The sequence below is a fragment of the Vigna umbellata genome, chromosome 11, assembly GCF_029865625.1.
Source record: "Vigna umbellata cultivar VRB3 chromosome 11, Vumbellata_1.0, whole genome shotgun sequence".
NCBI lineage: Eukaryota > Viridiplantae > Streptophyta > Magnoliopsida > Fabales > Fabaceae > Vigna > Vigna umbellata.
This window is the reverse complement of record NC_142175.1, coordinates 13,089,356-13,109,397: the sequence shown is the minus strand read 5'-3', so window position 1 is coordinate 13,109,397 and position 20,042 is coordinate 13,089,356. Positions and strand designations below refer to the sequence as shown.

The window sequence follows — 20,042 nt, the reverse complement described above, 5'->3', positions numbered from 1 at the left end:
TGGCAGAACGAAGCAAAATCACACTTTCTTCACCCCTTGGAGGAGGATTTTGGATGCTCAAGCTCCACTCTTCAAATTCTAGGGTTCTATCTTTCATTCTTTCATTATTTTTCATCTAGTTTCACTAGGGTGAACTAAACCTTCATTGTTGTTGGGGAATCAATGTAATCCTTTGAAACTCTCATGTATTGAAATTGTTCTTTAATTCATATGCTTTCTTTTGTTAATTGTTAGGGTTTTTCTTTTATACTCTATGCATGCTTTGTTTAACTCATTCAATTGCATGATCATTGATTTTATTTGTATGGACACATATAGATAAATCTAGACATGAAGAAATTCTCCCAATAGTGATATTGCCTAGACATAGGGATAGGAAGATTGGTTGCCTTTAAGCTTCTGTGCGTATGTAATGCATGAATAATTGCTAGGGAGACAAGACATTGTAAACTAGTGATTAGGAGTAGGCTTTCTTCTCCAAGACATTGAGTTTAAGCTAAAGAAAGTGGAATTGACATTAATGAAGAAGATGAATTCTTGAATACATGAGAGTGGATAGGATGAATTGAAAACCCCAACAACATTATCATTCCATATATCTCAATCATGTGTTGCTTCTTTTGATCCAATTGATCAATACATGCATTCATATTTACTTTTCAGTATTTACATTTAAACCTATAAGAATTTGTTTTACAAGTCTTATTTAATCAACAAATCACATAACTGTTTAGGTCGTGAGTCCTTTGGGAAACGATACTTGGTCTTACCATTTATTATTACTTGATACGATTCAGTTACACTTGCCGAGGGTTAACAAGTTTTTGGCGCCGTTACCGGGGACTCGTGGTTTAACTATTCTATTTGTGTGATTATTGATTAACTTTGACTTGATTTTTTTTTATGTTTTTATCTTTGTATCTTTTTGTTTTTTATCTTTATCTTTTTATCTTTTTAGTTTATCTTTTGATCTTTTTAGTTTTTATTTTTTTTATCTTCTTATCTTTTATTCTTAATCTTTATCTTTGTATCTATTTAGTTTATCTTTTCTTTCTTTTTGTGCTAACAATTTTTTCTAGGGACTTGTTTCCTTGTGTATGCAGGGTACAATTCAGACTAGAAGCAAGAAAACTTCGAAACCTCTTCTTGAAGGATTGGACGAAAGTAGAAGGAGGAGGAGAATTCGAACTTCTAGAGAATTATTTCCTTCTCCGGAAACAGTTCTACAACCCTCACCACAAAGGTCCAACCAAAGCACTGAGGATATGGCTAGAGAGAACAATGGTAGACATACTCTAGCAGATTACACCAATGTTGTTGGCCCTCATCACCACTTTAATAGCATTTTAGAGCATTTTCTACTCATCTAGCATCTCCACCCAAGTAAGTCAAGCATTTTTCATTCTAGGGTTCTTGAAAGCATGAATTGATATGAATATGGATGTTCAAAGCATGATTCTTTAGGGATTTTGATTTCTATGCATGATTTGATGAATTAATTGATGTTTGAACCGATTAAAATGCTTGATTTTGGTCTGGAAGTATGAAAATTGCATGTGGGTGGAGTTAGGAAGTGTTAAAAATGCATTTTTCAAAAAACTGCAGAATCGCCGCTCAGCGGAAATTTACCTTGAGCGCGATTCTAACAGACTTGGTTTTTGGCTCCTGATTCCTATCTCGCAAGCATGAAAAACACTTTAAGATTTTTCAAGATAGGAGGCTCCTGATGGAGAGGAAAGCTGGAATGATACCTAACTTTGCTCCTCAGTTTGGAGAGCAACTAATAGGAAGAAATTGGAGGAGACTAGCCACATATCCTGCATCAGCCAATATAGCAGTGGTAAAGGAATTTTACACCAACGCAAGGAGGTTGGGTGATTATTGATGAACCAATATTTTCCTCACTTCACTTAGTTTAATGTGCTAGAATTAGTCGGGGAATTATGCTTAAACGTCCGATATTTTCCTGTTTTTCCTAATTGTGCTTAATTTGATCGGAAATTCTTATTTTAACTAATTTGAATTATCTGAGCTTATTATTTTGCATTATTAATTGTAGGGAAAATTTTGGAAATACAATTTGGGACATTTAGAGAACTAAAAGGTGAGAGGTGTGGATTTACTTTTTGGAGGGCTGCCACATAATTAAGCTCTCCATTAAAGAAGTGTCTAGGACATTATGGTCATTTTAATCTTTGAAAGGGGTGCTTTATTATTGGAAAAAGGGCACACATCCACGCTCATTCTTCACGGTCAAGGGGTGCATCCAGCGACACTTAGAAGCACACATGAAAGTTGGTCCAGGAAGTAGCATCCGGAAGCACGTCCAGCAAGGAGAGCCACACGTGAAGGGGTGTCAAAAGCAAGCAGGTCCAGCATGCTTTGAAGACGTGGTGCTTGGCTTTGGAGGGAGGTGCACACGGAGATTAGGAGTGTCACGGCCTGCACCAGCAGCTTCAACAAGGTCTCCACGGGAATTGAAGCACACGGCCCACACTTAGGAGGTGGCATCCAGCAAGCAAGGGTGTGATGGGCAGCTTTCTTAGGTGGCAAAAGAAGTAAGCACACGTCCAATCCAGCAGCTCCTGCAATTCATTTTTGGTGAGCAACTCACACGCGAAAGGCAATTGGCCCAGCAGCTGGAGAAAAGAAGCACAACATATCACACAAGCAGGGTCCAACAAGGGTAGAAAAAGGAGTGTAGGGTAGGGAGTGAGAGACGTCCAGCCGCCACTTTTGCCGAAGACTCTCCCTGTCTCTCTCGGTCTAGGTTTTTGGGGTAGAGGGCTTTTGTTTTTTTCTCTCTCGGTTTTTGGATATTGGAGAAAAGAAAAATGTAACTTTGAGTGGTTCCCTGGTGGCACCTTGCACACGCTTTTGCTGAGTTCTTCTTTTTGGAATGTTGTTTTATGACATGGGACGAAGGGGAGACAAAAGGCTGGAACGTTTTTTTTTGGGGCTGAATGTGGAGACGCCAACCTCTCGGGTTTTTATTTTCTTGAACATTACACGGTCTGGGTGAAGTACTTTCGTTGAATTCATTGGGAGAGCGTTATTTAATTTTTCATTCAATGAAAAGTGCACACAAAGATTTATGTCCAGCATTGTCCATTCGTGGTGATTAGATTATTTTCTTTTTTTTATTTATTTTCTGTGTGCTGCATTAACTTTGTGCTATTGAAAAGAGTGCATTCAATTTCTTAGAAGAGAGAAGCGTGATTTCAGTAACAACACTTGGGATTTTTCTTTCGGTTTTGGCTTTTATCAATGGAAGATTAGGTGGAAGAAATGATGTGCACGGAAGTGGTAGCAGTAGGTGTCACAGCGTGGGAGAAACACGCACCCTAGGAAGCATGTACTGAGACGTGTGGAAGAGAAGCTGTGCACGGATGGAGTCTTTAATTTCCTTTAAGAATAGTAGTAAGTTGAATGAATGGTCCAGAGTTGGTGTGCACGTTGTTCGAGAATGAATGAAGAATTGGAGTGTTGTCCGTGATGTGGAGCAAGGAAGAGAAGCTCACGGCTTGGATGAATTGAAGAGGAGCAGCATCACGGAAGAAGTTGGCACACGCACACGGTCACATCATGGGAAATTATTCCCCTTGTCACGGCTGGCTGAATTGAAGAAAGGAAGCACATTTTTATTTTGGCTTTAAGAAGAAGAGTTGTTACATTTAGCCTGGGAAGAAGCACAAAAGTGGTGCACGGTGATTTTTTTTTATTTACTTTTCTGGAGCAGTATACATTAACCTTGTCACGGGAGATGGATTCCAGTGCATCTCAGTTTTCATTGTTTATTGGAAAAATGGAATTGGGTCACGGTCTATGGTGGAGAAAAATTTATTTTCTTTTACTTTGTTTGCTTAAAATATTTTATATCATGTTGAGTTGATTTTCTTCTCTTTGGTTGTGAATGCGTAGGATAAATGACAACATTGTGTATTTAATGTTTTAGTGTAACCGTTGCATGTTTACAGCTTGAATGGTGTTTGGGTATTTATTTGTTGTAATTCCCATTTTAATGTTTTTATTCATGTTCGGTTGGGTTTAATTCCCAATTTTAATTTAGTTTATTTCCAATCACAAGAACACTTTCAAACCCCCCCCCCCCCCCACTACGTGTTTGATCTGAGACTGAACCACAATTTGGTCCTTGAGAGACGACCTAGGAGTCAATTCCTAGCACTGTACTGCATTCTTTTATGCACAATTTTTGTGGGAGGTGCGACCCTCTCATCAATTATCCAATTGAGGATTACCTAAGCTATGTTAGAGGCCACGCTATTAGACATCACTGCCAGCAGGGCACTTCTCCTCTACTGTGTGCTCAAGAATATGAGGATTAACATTGGCCAAGTGATTGCCAATGAAATACAGATGTGTGCCACCACGATCAATAATAAGGCACCTTTAGGGCATCCTTCCTTGATTACGCACCTGTGCAAGATAGCTGGGGTTGATACTTTTGCTGCACCATTTGAGAGGCTGAGGAAGTCCATTGATGAGGCCTATTATAGGCAGTATTGTGGAGGTGAGGAGACAGCTCAGCCAATTCCACCACGCCGTTCTCGCAGAGGGAGAGGATCAGCATAGAGTCAGGCCTCTGTAGAGACTCATGAGGCCGAGTCATTCTAGATGAGGGACATGTATATGTCTCTCATAGATGCCCAAATGTAGTCCATCCACAGAGGGCAGGTGGCCACTACTGAGATGATCATTAGGATGTATGATACACCCCTAGCACACAGGTGGACTATGGACGAGTTCCATAACGTGGTGGCATGGCCAGAGGAGAACGCCCAGGGTAGCAGAGCTAGAGCAGCTGAAGCTTCAGCTATGGAGGAAGATGATGATGATGATGACGCATTTGAGGATGCTAAAGATAATGAAGAGGAGGAAGATACAGATGAGAGCACAGGCTGATGAGGAGCTAAGATAGCATTTCCTGATGGATGCTATCAGCACTAGAGCATGATCCTTTCTATCTTTGGTTTTGTAATATTGAACTTATTTGCTTCTGTTTTTAGAATAGGATTGAAGTACTCAATTTGAAACTTTCTCTGTTATGATGGTTTGCTTGTGACTGTTGTGTGATAAGTAATGCTTGATGATATTTTGATCTTGATTGATGTTGAGAATGTGCACATTATATGCTTATACAGGTGGTTCACAAGCTTTGTGAACAAATGCAAGATGATGTGATTGTGATTATGATGCTAAGCAGGATGTTATATGTGGAATGTGAATGAGCTTATATGTGAAGTTTTGAGCTCCAGAGTTGTTGTGATTGAATGTTATTACTTTGAAAGCATGAATGACTTTGCCCAGGTTTGCTATGATTGAATCACTTGCTTGTTTGCATCATATGATCAAGGCCATTTATTGGTAACCCTTTTGTTAGCCAAATGCATGATTTTAGCCCAACAAAAGAGAACACAACATGTTCTATCCTTTGAACCTTTAGCCTTGAACATGATTTGGAAACCCTTTTTGAAAAGCTTTACCTTGAGTTAAGTTGAAAATATTCTGTGGTATTGATAAATGTTCAAGTTTGGGGTTGTTGGGAAGTTTAGAAAGGGAAAATAAAAAGCATTGAGCTAAGAATGTGAAAAGAAAATGAAAAAGAAAAGAAAAAAAAAGAAAAGCTCAATGCAAAGGAAAGTTGAGAATAAGTAAGAATGGTTGTGTTTAGATGATTCTCTTAACTCAAGGGTTTTGTGATCTAGGAAAAACCAATTTTTCTTGTTAGCCAGGCCACATTATAAGCCATTGAAAAGTCCTTGTGATGATGCTTACTTGTAAATGTATTTTATTGTGGTTAAATGAAAGGTAAAGTTGATTCATGTGATATTGTGATAGTAGAGTGAATGAGTGAATACCTCTTATACACTTGTGTTTTTGAGTGAAACACTTTATCTAGTGAGGAAAGACTCCATGAACACATAAGAACATCTATGCTTATTTTATTGATCATTCATGAAAATAGCATTTGTTGGATAGTATGTGATTGTCTAAACACTAAAGCATGTGCACATCTTGATTGAAATCTTTGTGATGATCTAAATTGAGTATTTACTTGTTTTGAAAGAAGGATTTTTGAATGTGGTGAAACATTGAATGGATGGGTGGAAATTTAAGTTGCATCTTGTTTGCTTGAGGACAAGCAAAGTTCTAAATTTGGGGTTGTGATAACAGTTGAAAAACTTTTATTTTTACACTTCAAATTTATATCAAAAGAAACCTTTAAGACATAGAAACTAGCTTGAAATCAAGCTTTTGCTTATGTTTTTGGAAATAAGAGAGTTGGACATGTTTTATGCTTGATTTCCTTATTTTTGCAGGTTTTGAGATGAATTTGATGAAAGAAGTGAAGTGGAACAGAGATGGAATCAGAAAAGGACACAAAAAGTGCAAAAGAAGAGAAACCGCAAGTACCGCTCAATGCCAATTACAGCTGAACGACACTCTCAAAGACTCGTTAGCACCACTGAGGGGAGAAATGCCGCTGAGGGGAAATATGCATCACGCGCTACTACCACTGAGCGGTATTTACCGCTGAACGCCACTTTTCTGGGCTTAGGCCTACTTTTCTGTATTTTTTAGAATATTATATAAGGTTTTAGTTAACCTAGGTCAGTCATCTTTGGCTGGGACGAAGCAGAAACGCACTTTTTCACCCCTTGGAGGAGGATTTTGGATGCTAAGGCTCCTTTCTCACTTTCTAGGGTTCTATCTTTTCACTCTTTCATTGTATTTCATATAGTTTCACCATGATTATGCTTACCTAAGCTTATTTTGTTGTTGGGGAATCAATCTAAATCCTTAGAAACTCTCATGTAATGGAATTTGTTCTTCAAGATCTTTTATAAGATACATGCTTTCTTTCATTAATAGTTAGGGTTTTTCCTCTTTGCTCATAACATGCATTGTTTAACTCATTCGATGTCATGATCATTGGTTTTGTCGATATGGACACATACGGGGAAATCTAGATTTGGGGAATCTCTCCCAACAGTAGTATAAACCTAGAAATAGGAGTATGATGGTTGGTTGCCTTTAAGCTTCTGTTCACTATAATGCATGATTAATTGCTAGGGAGACAAGACATTGTAAACTAGCGATTATGATTAGGCTTTCTTCACCGAGACATCGGGTTTAAGGTAATTTAGAGAGTGGCATTAACATTAATGAAAAGAATGATACATTCCTTAATACATGAGAGTGGATAGGACGAAATTGATAAACCCTAACAACATATTTATACATATAATTCAAATCATGTGTTTTGTTTCTTCTTGCCCATTGATCACCACATGCATACATCTTTACTTTTGAGTATTTGCATTCAAATCTTAATCAATCGGTTTTACAAGTCTTAGCTAATCAACAAACCACACAACTGTCTAGGTCGTGTGTCCTTTGCGAGAACGATACTTGGTCTTACCAAATTTATTACTTGATACGATTCGGTTACACTTGTCGAGGGTTTAACACCTCTGTAAGGCTTGAGTGCAGGAAACCACCGCTCACCGCCCGGGCGCCCCTTTTGGGGCGCTTGGGCGCCAGAAGCACGAAGGTTGGGCGTCCTCTCTAAGGCTTGAGCGCAGGAAACCACCGCTCACCGCCCAGGTACCCCTTTTGGGGTGCTTGAGCGCTAGAAGTGGGAACCTTGGGCGTCCTCGATGAGGCTTGAGCGTAGAAGACCATCGCTCACTGCTCGAGCACCCTAAGTGGGGCGCTTGAGCGCTAGTGACACGGGCTTGGGCTTTGTTTTTGTTGTGTCTTCGCTCTATTTAAAGGACCAGACGTCCTAGGTTTGGTATCTCTGGCTGGAGCAGCGCAACAACACACTCTTCCACTCTCTGAAGGCAGATTTGGATGTGGGAGTTTCCATCCTCTACTTTTAGGGTTTTGCTATCTCATGCTTTTCCATTGTTCATCTAGTTTCACCATGTCTATGGTGAACTAAACTCTATTTGTTGTTGGGGGATGATGTAATCTTGTGAACTCTTATGTATTTGAATTGATTCTTAATAACATATGCTTTTTCATTAATTAACTCCCATTTGTATTTTCCCTTTGGAACTCCAACATTTCTAAAATAGTAGTTTCTAACATTATGACCAATTGTGTTGTAGTAAAAACATGCATTAGTAGTAGGTTTACTCAGATGAATAAATTTCTTTGAGTTTATCTTATTACTTTTAGCCTTATAACCAATACCTTGTCTGTAGATAGCTCTTCCAGATGATCTTGACACAACATCAAGATTTTCTTTGCCTTGAGTAAATTTGGCTAATGTGCTAGTTAAGTAGTCAATTTTCTCAATGTGTACAGGACAGTTACCACATTCTTTCTCAAAAACTTGTATTTCGGTTTTGACTGTCTTTGTAGATTTCAAAGCTTCTTCAAGATCTTTTTCAAGCTTTTCATTATCTTGTACTAGATTATCAATTTTGTATTCATAGTCTCTTCTCTCAAAGGATAATCGATTCACCTTATACTGAAGTCGCATGGCTTCTGCATGTATCTCCTGAAATGCATCCAATAGCATGTGGTACTTGAACTCTAATGGTTCATTCTCAAATTCACGATCAATGTCATCATCAGATTGTGCAGAGCCTGCCATGAAGCATAAATTTGACTCCTCTTCAACACTGTAATCATCATCACTTGAAGAGTCTTCATCACTGTTTTCCCAAGCTATATAAGCTTTCCTTTGCTTACTGTTCTTGTCTTGAGGATACTTCGTGAATTCTTTCTCCTTGTTCTTCAAGTCTGGACATTTTGGTTTTATATGTCCTTCTTTTCCACATTCATAGCATTGAAGAGCGTTGCTTCTTGAGCTTTTCTTTCCTCCTCTTAAAAAACCTACATTTGTAGTTGCAAAATTTTTATTCTTCATGAATCTGTTAAATTTTCTCACCATCATATTCATCATTTCCTTTTCTGGTATATCTCCATCTGATTCAGTTTCAAGTTCAACATTCTTTGTAGCTTTCTTGCTTGTTGCCTTTAAAGTAATTGATTTCTTCTCATCAATTTCTTCTTCCTCCTTTAGCCTTCCAAGCTCCAATTCATGTTCTCTTAGTTTTCCAAATAACGTAGCCATGTTAATGCCGGTCAAGTCTCTTAATTTAGATATTGTAGTAACTTTCAGCTGCCAGCTTCTGTTGAGGCTTTTCAGGATCTTTATGTTGATTTCTTCTTTATCAAACACTTTCCCGAGAGCCATGAGGTGATTGACTATGTGTGTGAATCGTTTCTGTACCTCATAGATAGTCTCACCAGCTTTCATTTTGAACAACTCATACTCTTGTATAAGAGAGTTCTTTCTGGACCTTTTCACTTCATTCGTTCCTTCATGTGTGACCTCAAGAACATTCCACATTTCCTTGGCAGTCTTGCATTGTGATATCCTGAAAAATTCATCCATGGTTAGCATAGAAGCAGTAACATTTCTAGCCTTAACATCATATTGAGCTTTTCGGTTCTGATCTTGAGTCCAATTTCAAAAAATTTTCAAAACAACTTTTCCATTTAAAACATGAGTGGGCTCAGATGGACCATTTAGAGTTGCATCCCAAACTCCTTTATGCACGGATTCAACAAAGATTTGCATCCTTATTTTCCAAAAACCATAGTTGTCTCCAGCAAATAGTGGTGGTCTATTTGTGGATGAACCTTCACCAAAGGTTTTAGAATTGAAAGCTGATAAAAGTTGAAAAACTATTATTTTTAGACTTAATTTTGACCTTAAAGACAACCTTTATGACTTAGAAATTAGCTTGTAATCATGTTTTTGCTTATGTCTTGGAAATAAGAGAGTTGGATGGGTTTTATGCTTGGTTTTTCTTGTTTTGGCAGGTTTTAAGATGAATTGAATGGAAGAAGTGAATTAGCCATAAGATGGAGTCAAAAAAGGAAGAAAAAGTGCATAAAAGAAGAGCCGTAAGTACCGCTCAGCGAAAATTACTGCTAAACGGCACTCTAAAGTCCCGTAGTCATTGCTGAGGGGCAAAACTGCAGCTGAGCGTCAAATAGAAGAATCGCACTTACCGTTGAGTGTATTTTAATGGGCCTTGGGCCACTTTTCTATAATCTTTAAGAGTCTATATAAGGTTTTAGTCGACCTACGGTTAGTATCTTTTGGCAGAACGAAGTAAAATCACACTTTCTTCACCCCTTGGAGGAGGATTTTGGATGCTCAAGCTCCACTCTTAAAATTCTAGGGTTCTATCTTTCATTCGTTCATTATTTTTCATCTAGTTTCACCATGATTATGGTGAAATAAACCTTCATTGTTGTTGGGGAATCAATGTAATCCATTGAAGCTCTCATGTATTGAATTAGTTCTTTAATCCATATGCTTTCTTTCATTAATTGTTAGGGTTTTTCTTCTATACTCTATGCATGCTTTGTTTAACTCATTCAATTGCATGATCATTGATTTTATTTGTATGGACACATATAGATAAATCTAGACATGAAGAAATTCTCCCAATAGTAATATTGCCTAGACATAGGGATAGGAGGATTGGTTTCCTTTAAGCTTCTGTGCGAATGTAATGCATGAATAATTGCTAGGGAGACAAGACATTGTAAACTAGTGATTAGGAGTGGGCTTTCTTCACTAAGACATTGTGTTTAAGGTAAATTAGAAAGTGGCATTATCATTAATGAAGAAGATGACTTCTTGAATACATGAGAGTGGATAGGATGAATTGAAAACCCCCAACAACATTATCATTCCATATATTTCAATCATGTTTTGCTTATTTTGTTCAATTGATCAATACATGCATTCATATTTACTTTTTAGTATTTGCATTTAAATCTACAAAACTTTGTTCACAAGTCTAATTTAATCAACAAATCACATAATTGTTTAGGCCGTGAGTCCTTTGGGAAACGATACTTGGTCTTACCATTTATTACTACTTGATACGATTCAGTTACACTTGCCAAGAGTTAACAAGTTTTTGACGCCGTTGCTGGGGACTCGTGGTTTGACTATTATCTTTGTGTGATTAGTGATTAACTTTGACTTGAATTTTTATCTTTTTGTTTATCTTTTTATTTTTTTTTTATTTTTTCTTATCTTTTTTTTTCTATCTGTTTAGTTTATTTTTTCTATCTTTTTGTGCTAACAATTTTTTCTAGGGACTTGTTTCCTTGTGTATGCAAGGTACAATTCGGAGTAGAAGCAAGAAAACTTCAGAACCTCTTCTTGAAGGATTGGACGAAAGTAGAAGAACGAGGAGAATTTGATCTTCTAGAGAACTATTTCCTTCTCTGGAAACACTTCTACAACCCTCACCACAAAGGTCCAACCAAAGCACTAAGGATATGGCCGGAGAGAACAATAGTAGACGTAATCTGGCGACTTACACCACTGTTGTTGGCCCTCATCACTTTAATAAAATTGCTAGACCGAGGGTCAATGCTGCAAACATGGAGGTGAAACCAGCGATGATACAATTGGTTAAGAGCAACCAATTTAATGGGCTATCACATGAAAGTCCATATGAGCATTTCACCACATTCAATGAGATTTGCAACACTATAAAAATCAATGGTGTGCCGGATGAAGCAATAACGCTTAGTTTGTTTCCTTTCTCATTGGGAGGCAATGCTAAGTTATGGTTGAATTCTTTTACAGAGGAAAGCTTTACTGAATGGGAAGCCGTGGTTTCAAAGTTCTTAAATAAGTACCTCCCACAATCTAAAATCAACAAAGGGAAGCAAGAGATCTCTTCTTTTAGACAAGGCATGGAGGAGACGCTAGGTCAAGCCTGGGATAGATACAAGAGCTTGTTGAGAAAGACGCCCACTCATGGCTTTGACGAGGCAACAATAGTCATTCTTTTCCTTGGAGGTCTTGGTTCACAAACCAAATTGATGCTAGATGTCTCAGCTGGAGGTAATATTAAATGTAAGACTCCAGAGGAAGCCGCTGAATTGATTGACAACAGGGCTACTAATGACAACGAGATGCATAATGAGAGAGGAGATCCAATTCAACAAGAAGGAGTTCTACAATTGCAATCTCAAGATGTCTTGCTTGCACAGAATAAGATCATCACTCAACAGTTGCAAGAAGTGACAAAGAAGCCATCTTTATTACCTTAAGAGATATGTAATATTTTTATGCCTCAAAGGCAGCAGAAACAGTGGCAGCCACAACCTGCTCCATATGAGAATACCACAAAATTGGAGCATACTTTCCAACAATTCATGAAAATGAGTGTCTCTTACTATAAGAATGTAGAGGCTGCATTTAACAATATGAAGATGCACATTGGGCAAATGGTCAACAAGATGGAAGGTCATGGGAAAGATGTAAAGAGTAATTTGAGGGAAGAGTGTAAAACCATTGTTACAAGAAGTGGTAAAGTGTTAGAGGAAAGAAAAATAGAGAGAAAAGAGAGAGAAAATGAGAGTGGGAGAGAAACACTTGAGTGGAAAGATAGTGTTGAGAAAGAAAAAAAGAGAAAAGAGGTAGCCGAGAGAAAACAAGAGAGTTAGAAAAGACACTTCCTTATCCAAAGACTTATTCAAGGAAGGAGAAAGAAAAACAACTGGAGTGGTTCATGGAGATGTTTAGAAAACTAGAGATTACCATTCCTTTCTCAGAACCATTGCAACAGATGTCATCCTATGCAAAATTTTTGAAGGAACTCCTTACAAAGAAAAGATAATACATTGAGAAGGAGAACATTGAAGTGCAAGGTAATTGTAGTGCAATCATACAACAATTACCTCCTAAGTTTGAAGATCCAGGGAGCTTCACTATTCCATGCATCATAGGAGAGTTGGAAGCTGGAAGGGCGTTGATTGATTTGGGAGCTAGCATTAATTTGATGTCGCTTTCTATGTTCAAAAGAATTGAGGGTTTGGAACTCAAACCCATTAGACTGGCACTGCAATTGGCGGACAGGTCACTTAAATATCTGTATGGGGTAGTTGAAGATGTGCTGGTAAAGGTTGACAAATTTGTATTTCCAGTGGATTTTGTTATAATGGAGATGGAGGAGAATGGAGATGTGCCTTCCATTCTTGGGAGACCATTTATGAAGACTGCCAGAGTTTTAATTGATGTGGAGAATGGTAAGCTTAAAGTGAGAGTTCAAGATGAAGAAGTGAATTTTGATGTATTCAAAGTCATGACACATCCTAAAGATGATAAAGCATGTTTTCAACTTGATATACTTGATGAAGTTTATATGGTTCAAGAAAAGATGGTATGTCATTCTTCTCCACTAGAGAAAACTCTTATTGATGCTTGTGAAGACTTAAATGAAGAAGAAGAGAAATTGATTGATGAATGTATGAGGAATTTGGAGACATTGAAGGAGATTCCAATGAAGGATGCTAAGTTTGAGACAATTGATACCAAAGAAGAACTCAAAGCAAAGAAGTTAGAATTAAAGATGTTACCATCACATTTGAAGTATGTTTTTCTACAAGAAGATGGAACAAAGCAAGTCATCATCAATAATTCTTTGCTTCCTAAAGAAGAAGAAAAGTTGGTTGAAATATTGAAAGCCAACAAAGAAGCTATTGGGTGGTCAATCTCAGATCTTAAAGGTATAAGTCCAACTTATTGCATGCATAGGATCTTTATGGAAGATGACTATAGGCTGAGTGCTCAACCACAAAGAAGGCTAAATCTTGTCATGAAAGAAGTGGTTAGAAAAGAAGTATTGAAGCTTTTGGAAGCTGGCATTATTTATCCAATCTCTGACAGTGAGTGGGTGAGTCCAATACAGGTAGTTCCAAAGAAAGGTGGGATAACAGTAATCTATAATGAGAAGAATGAGCTTATTCCTACTCGGACTGTTACTGGATGGCGAATGTGCATTGATTACAGGAAGTTGAATAAAGCTATTAGGAAGGATCATTGTCCTCTTCCATTCATGGACCAGATGTTGGATAGATTGGTGATGGACAAATTTATGAACACCAAAATATGATGTCACAAACTTGTTTTTCAATCGGTAAGTATGACCGAATCGTTCAAGTAATAAACTTGGTAAGACCAAGTATCGTTCTTCCCAAAGGACTCACGGCCTAGTTTTGTTGTGTGGTTTATTGATTAGCTAAGACTTAAAGACGAAATATTTGGATTTTTATATGCAAAAGACGAAAATTAAATATGTATGCATGAAGTTTTGATCAATGGCAAAAGCAAAAGATAAACACTTTCAATGAAATATATGTATGAATATGTTGTTGGGGGTCAATTTCATCTTATCCACTCTCATATATTTTAGGAATTCAACATTCAAATCATCATTGTTAATGCCACTCTCTAAAGTACCTTTTAAGAAGGCTTCTCCCTAATTACGAGTTCATACAATTCCTAGCATTCCTAATAATTAGTTCATAAGTGCAGGAGCTTAACGACAACCAATATAATATTGGGAGAAATTCCCCGGATCTAGACTTCCCCGTACGTGCCCGTATCGACAAAACCATTAATCATGCATCGAATGAGTTAAACAACGCAAGCATTAAGCAAAGAGGAAAAACCCTAACTAATGATGAAAGAAAGCATAGGTCTTAAATAAAAGATGTAAAAACAAATTCCATATATGAGAGCTTCAAAAGATTACATTGATTCCCCAACAAACATACAGAGTTTAGTTCACCATATTCATGGTGAACCTAGATGAATAACAATGAAAGAATGAAAGATAAAACCCTAGAAAGGTGAAGAGGAAGCCTGAGCATCCAAGATCCTCCTTCAAAGGGGTGGAAGAGAGAGTGTTTGCTTCGTTCCAGCCAAAGATACCTAACCCTAGGAAACCCTAAAGCTTATATATTATTCGTAAATTACAGAAAATTAGGTCCAAGCCCATAAAAGTGCCGCTCAGCGGTAAAGTACCGCTCAACGGTAAGTGCGTGAGTCGTTTCTTCCCCTCAGCGGCCATTTTGCCCCTCAGCGGACCTCCCGTGACTTCCTGAGTGCCGCTCAGCGGTAAACTGCCGCTGAGCGGTGACTTCGACTTCTCCTTTTGCACTTTTTGATGTCTTTTCTGATTCCATCTCTCTCCTTCTTCACTTCTTTCACTAAATTCACCTTAAAACCTGCACAAAAACACTGAAATCAAGCATAAACCTGTCCAGCTCTCTTATTTATGAAAATATGAAGAAAAGCATGATTTCAAGCTAGTTTCTAAGTGTAAAGGTTGCTTTTAGTGTCAATTTTAAGCATGAAAATAACAGTTTTTCAACTGTTATCACGGACCTCCCGTGACTTCCTGAGTGCCGCTCAGCGGTAAACTGCCGCTGAGCGGTGACTTCGGCTTCTCCTTTTGCACTTTTTGATGTCTTTTCTGATTCCATCTCTCTTCTTCTTCACTTCTTTCACTAAATTCACCTTAAAACCTGCACAAAAACACTGAAATCAAGCATAAACCTGTCTAGCTCTCTTATTTATGAAAATATGGATAAAAGCATGATTTCAAGCTAGTTTCTAAGTGTAAAGGTTGCTTTTTGTGTCAATTTTAAGCATGAAAATAACAGTTTTTCAACTGTTATCAATTGGTAGGTCAGGCATTTTATTACTTTCTAGATGGATACTCTAGATACAACCAAATTGTGGTAGATCCAAAAGACCAAGAGAAGACAGCATTCACATGTCCTTTTGGTGTCTTTGCCTACAAAAAGATGCCATTTGGGTTATGTAATGCCCCAGCCACATTTCAAAGGTGTATGCAGGAAATTTTTGCAGATCTCATAGAAAAGTGCATTGAAGTCTTCATGGATGATTTTTTAGTCTTTGGAGATTCCTTCCAAAGGTGTTTGGCGAGTCTGGATATTGTTCTCAAAAGGTGTGTTCAAACAAATCTGGTGCTTAATTGGGAGAAATGTCATTTCATGGTAATAGAAGGAATTGTGTCAGGGCACAAGATTTCTGCTAAGGGGATTGAAGTTGATAAAGCCAAAGTAGAGGTCATTGAGAAACTCCCGCCACCAACAAATGTGAAGGGAATCAAAAGCTTCTTAGGCAACGCCAGATTCTATAGAAGATTTATTAAAGACTTCTCAAAAATTTCAAAACCATTGAGTAATCTGCTGCTTAAAGATGTATTATTTGTGCTTGATGAAGAATGTTTGAAAGCCTTTGACATTGATTCGCTACCAACAATGAAGGTTTAGTTCACCATAATCATGGTGAAACGAGATGAAAAATAATGAAAGAATGAAAGATAGAACCCTAGAATTTTAAGAGTGGAGCTTGAGCATCCAAAATCCTCCTCCAAGGGGTGAAGAAAGTGTGATTTTGCTTCGTTCTGCCAAAAGATACTAACCGTAGGTCGACTAAAACGTTATATAGACTCTTAAAGATTACAGAAAAGTGGCCCAAGCCCCATTAAAATACCGCTCAACAGTAATTACCGCTCAACGGTAAGTACGATTCTTCAATTTGACGCTCAGCTGCAGTTTTTCCCCTCAACGGTGACTACGGGACTACTGTGCCGCTCAGCGGTAATTTCCGCCGAGCGGTACTTGCGGCTCTTCTTTTGTGCATTTTTTCTTACCTTTTCTGACTCCACCTTATGGCTACTTCACTTGTTCCATTCAATTCATCTTAAAACCTGCAAAAAACAAGAGAAACCAAGCATAAAACCCATCCAACTCTCTTATTTCCAAAACATAAGCAAAAGCCTGATTACAAGCTAGTTTCTAAGTCATAAAGGTTGTCTTTAAGGTCAAAATTAAGTCTAAAAATAATAGTTTTTCAACTGTTTTCACAACCCCAAACTTAGAACTTTGATTGTCCTCAAGCAAACAAAATGTAACTTAATCTTCCACCAATCCATTCAACGGTTCACCACATTCAAAACTCCTTATTTCAAGATGAATAACTACTCAAATCAGTTCAACACAAAGAATTTAGTCAAGATGCACACATGCTTTAGTGTTCACATAATCACATAATATTCAACAAATGTTATTCTTATGAATGATCAATCAACTAAGCATAGATGCACTTATGTGTACATGGAATCTTTCCTCTCTAGATAAAGGGTTTCACTCAAACACACAAGTGTATAAGAGGTCACTCATTCACTCTACTATCACAATGTCACATGAATTAACTTTGCCTTTCATTTAACCATAATCAAACACATTCACAAGCATGTATCATCACAAGGACTTTTCTATGGCTTATAATGTGGCTGGGCTAATAAGAAAATTGGTTTTTCTGTATCACAAAATCCTTGAGTTACGTGATTCATCTAAACACAATCATTCTTCCTTTTTCCCAACTTTCTTTTGCATTGAGCCTTTTTTTTTCTTTCTTTTCTTTTCCTTTTTATTTTACTTTTCACATGCTTAGCTCAATGCTTTTCATATTCCCCTTTTTAAACCACCCAACAACCCCAAACTTGAACATTTATCAATACCACAAGATATCTTCAACTCAACTCAAGGTAAAACTTTTCAAAAAGGGTTTTCTATCATGTTCAAAGCTAAGGGTTCAAAGGATAGAACACATTGTGCTCTCTTTTATTGGGCTAAAATCATGCATTTGGATAATAAAGGGTAACAACAGATGGCCTTGATCATATGATACATACAAACAAGTGATTCAGTCATAGAAACCTGGGCAAAGTCATTCATGCTTTCAAAGTAATAGCATTCATTCACCAAAAACTCTAGAGTTCAAAACCTCACATATAGGCTCATTCAACATTCCACATACACATCCTGCTTAGCATCATAATCACAATCACAACATCGTGCATTTGTTCACATAGCTCGTGAACAACCACCTGTATATTAGCATATAGTGCACAATCTCAACATCAATCAATATCCAAGCATCATCAAGCAATACTCATCATCCTGCATAAGTCACAAGCAAACCATCCTAACAGATAAAGTTTCAAACTGAGTACATCAAACCTTATTCTAAAACCAGAAGCAAATAAATTAAAGAATTTAGAACACTGGGTTGCCTCCTAGTAAGCGCTTGTTTAACGTCAGGAGCCTGACCCAAAATCCTCCAGCACCCATTAGTAGGTGCAACCGAACATAGTATCCTGCAGTAGATACTTTTTCTCCTGACAAGTTTATAACTAAACAAAAATTCCAAAAGTTCATAATTACATCACCAAACCAAAAATAAAATTTCTTAAATCACTGGGTTGCCTCTTAGCAAGCGTTCTTTTAACGTCACTAGCTTGATCCAATATACTTCAAGGATCAACCAACTTCATCACTGTGGACAACCGCTCTACTTCTCCTCCCAGATAATGCTTGAGACGTTGACCATTCACCACCCAACTACTCTGTTGATCATTGGCAGCTGGATCAACCAATTCAATCGCTCCATGTGGACGCACACTTTTCACTATGAAAGGCCCAGACCATTTTGACTTCAACTTTCCAAGAAAAAGCTTCAATCTGGAATTGAATAATAACACCTGATGTCCTGGATTAAAGACTTTTTTATCAACTTCCTATCATGATAGAATATTACCTGTTCTTTGTAGCTTCTGGATGAATCATATGCATGCAACCACATCTCTTCAAGCTCCAGCATCTGCCTTCTGCGCTTATTTTGAGTTTTAGAAGGATCAAAATTAAAAAATTTAAGAGTCCACAAAGCTTTATGCTCCATCTCCACTGGCAAATGACATGCTTTCACTAGTGCAAAATTGATCTTTAACGTCACCTCATAGACGTCCGTCCACCAAAACTCCAACGTAAATAATTGACCGGTGGCATAAATGTAAATAATTGAGTGTGGAGACGTCCGTCCTAGACGGGGTCGGACGTCTATAATACAGTAGACGTGCGACCCCTCTAACAAACGTTCAAAAGCCTGACGGGAGAGTTGAAGATTCAGCCTTTTGAACGTCCGTCCTGGAGGGGGCCGGACGTCTATATATAGTAAACGTCCGGCACCTCAAGGACGGACGTTCAAAAGGTTGACGGGTTAAACTACCCTGTCAACATCTTGAACCTCCGTCCTGGAGGGGGACGGACGTCTACTATATGTAAACGTCCGTCCCCTTCCAGGACGGACGTTCAAGAGGCTGACAGGGCAGTTGAACCAATCAGTCTCTTGAACGTCCGTCCTGGAGGGGGACGGACGTCTATAGATAGTAAACGTCCATTCCCCTCCAGGACGGACGTTCAAGGGGCTGACTGGTTCAACTACTCTGTCAGCCTCTTGAACGTCCGTCTTGGAGGGGGACGGACGTCTATATATATTAAACGTCCGTCCCCCTCCAGGACGGACGTTCAAGAGACTGACAGGTTCAACTACTCTCTTAGTCTCTTGAACGTCCGTCTTGGAGGGGGACGAACGTTTAATATATATAGACGTCCGTCCCCCTCCAGGACGGACGTTCAAGAGGCTGACAGAGTAGTTGAACCAGTCAGCCCCTTGAACGTCCGTCCTGGAGGGGGACGGACGTCTATATATATTAAACGTCCGTCCCCCTCCAGGAGGGACGTTCAAGAGACTGACAAGTTCAACTACTCTCTCAGTCTCTTGAACGTCCGTCCTGGAGGGGGACGGACGTTTAATATATATAGACGTCCGTCCCCCTCCAGGACGGACGTTCAAGAGACTGAGAGAGTAGTTGAACCTGTCAGCCCCTTGAACGTCCGTCCTGGAGGGCGACGGACGTTTAATATATATAGACGTTCGTCCCCCTCCAGGACGGACGTTAAGGAGACTGATGGATTGAACTACTGTCAGTCTGTTGAACGTCCGTCCTGGAGGGGGACGGACGTCTATATATATTAAACGTCCGTCCCCCTCCAGGACGGACGTTCAAGAGACTGAGAGAGTAGTTGAACCTGTCAGTCTCTTGAACGTTCGTCCTGGAGGGGCACGGACGTTTAATATATATAGACGTCCGTCCCCCTCCAGGACGGACGTTCAAAAGACGTTTAAAATAAGGACTTACTAACCAAAATGCGAACCCGCGAGGAGTTATGCGAACCCGTGAGAGTTCCCTCTGCGCCTTGCATTTCCAGGTTGGTTTTTATCTGTTTTGGACCATTTAATC

At 38.6% G+C, this 20,042-nt stretch overlaps 1 protein-coding gene across 1 annotated transcript; it reads right to left on the bottom strand.

Moving 5' to 3' along the window:
• Window positions 1-18,215: 18,215 nt before the first annotated feature.
• On the bottom strand, window positions 18,216-18,640 carry LOC124825790 (uncharacterized). Its single transcript, XM_047298496.1, has 2 exons — window positions 18,500-18,640; window positions 18,216-18,401 (listed from the first exon to the last, which is right to left on the bottom strand). Exons 1-2 carry the CDS (start codon window positions 18,638-18,640, stop codon window positions 18,216-18,218), a joined length of 327 nt encoding a protein of 108 aa, XP_047154452.1.
• Window positions 18,641-20,042: the final 1,402 nt, after the last annotated feature.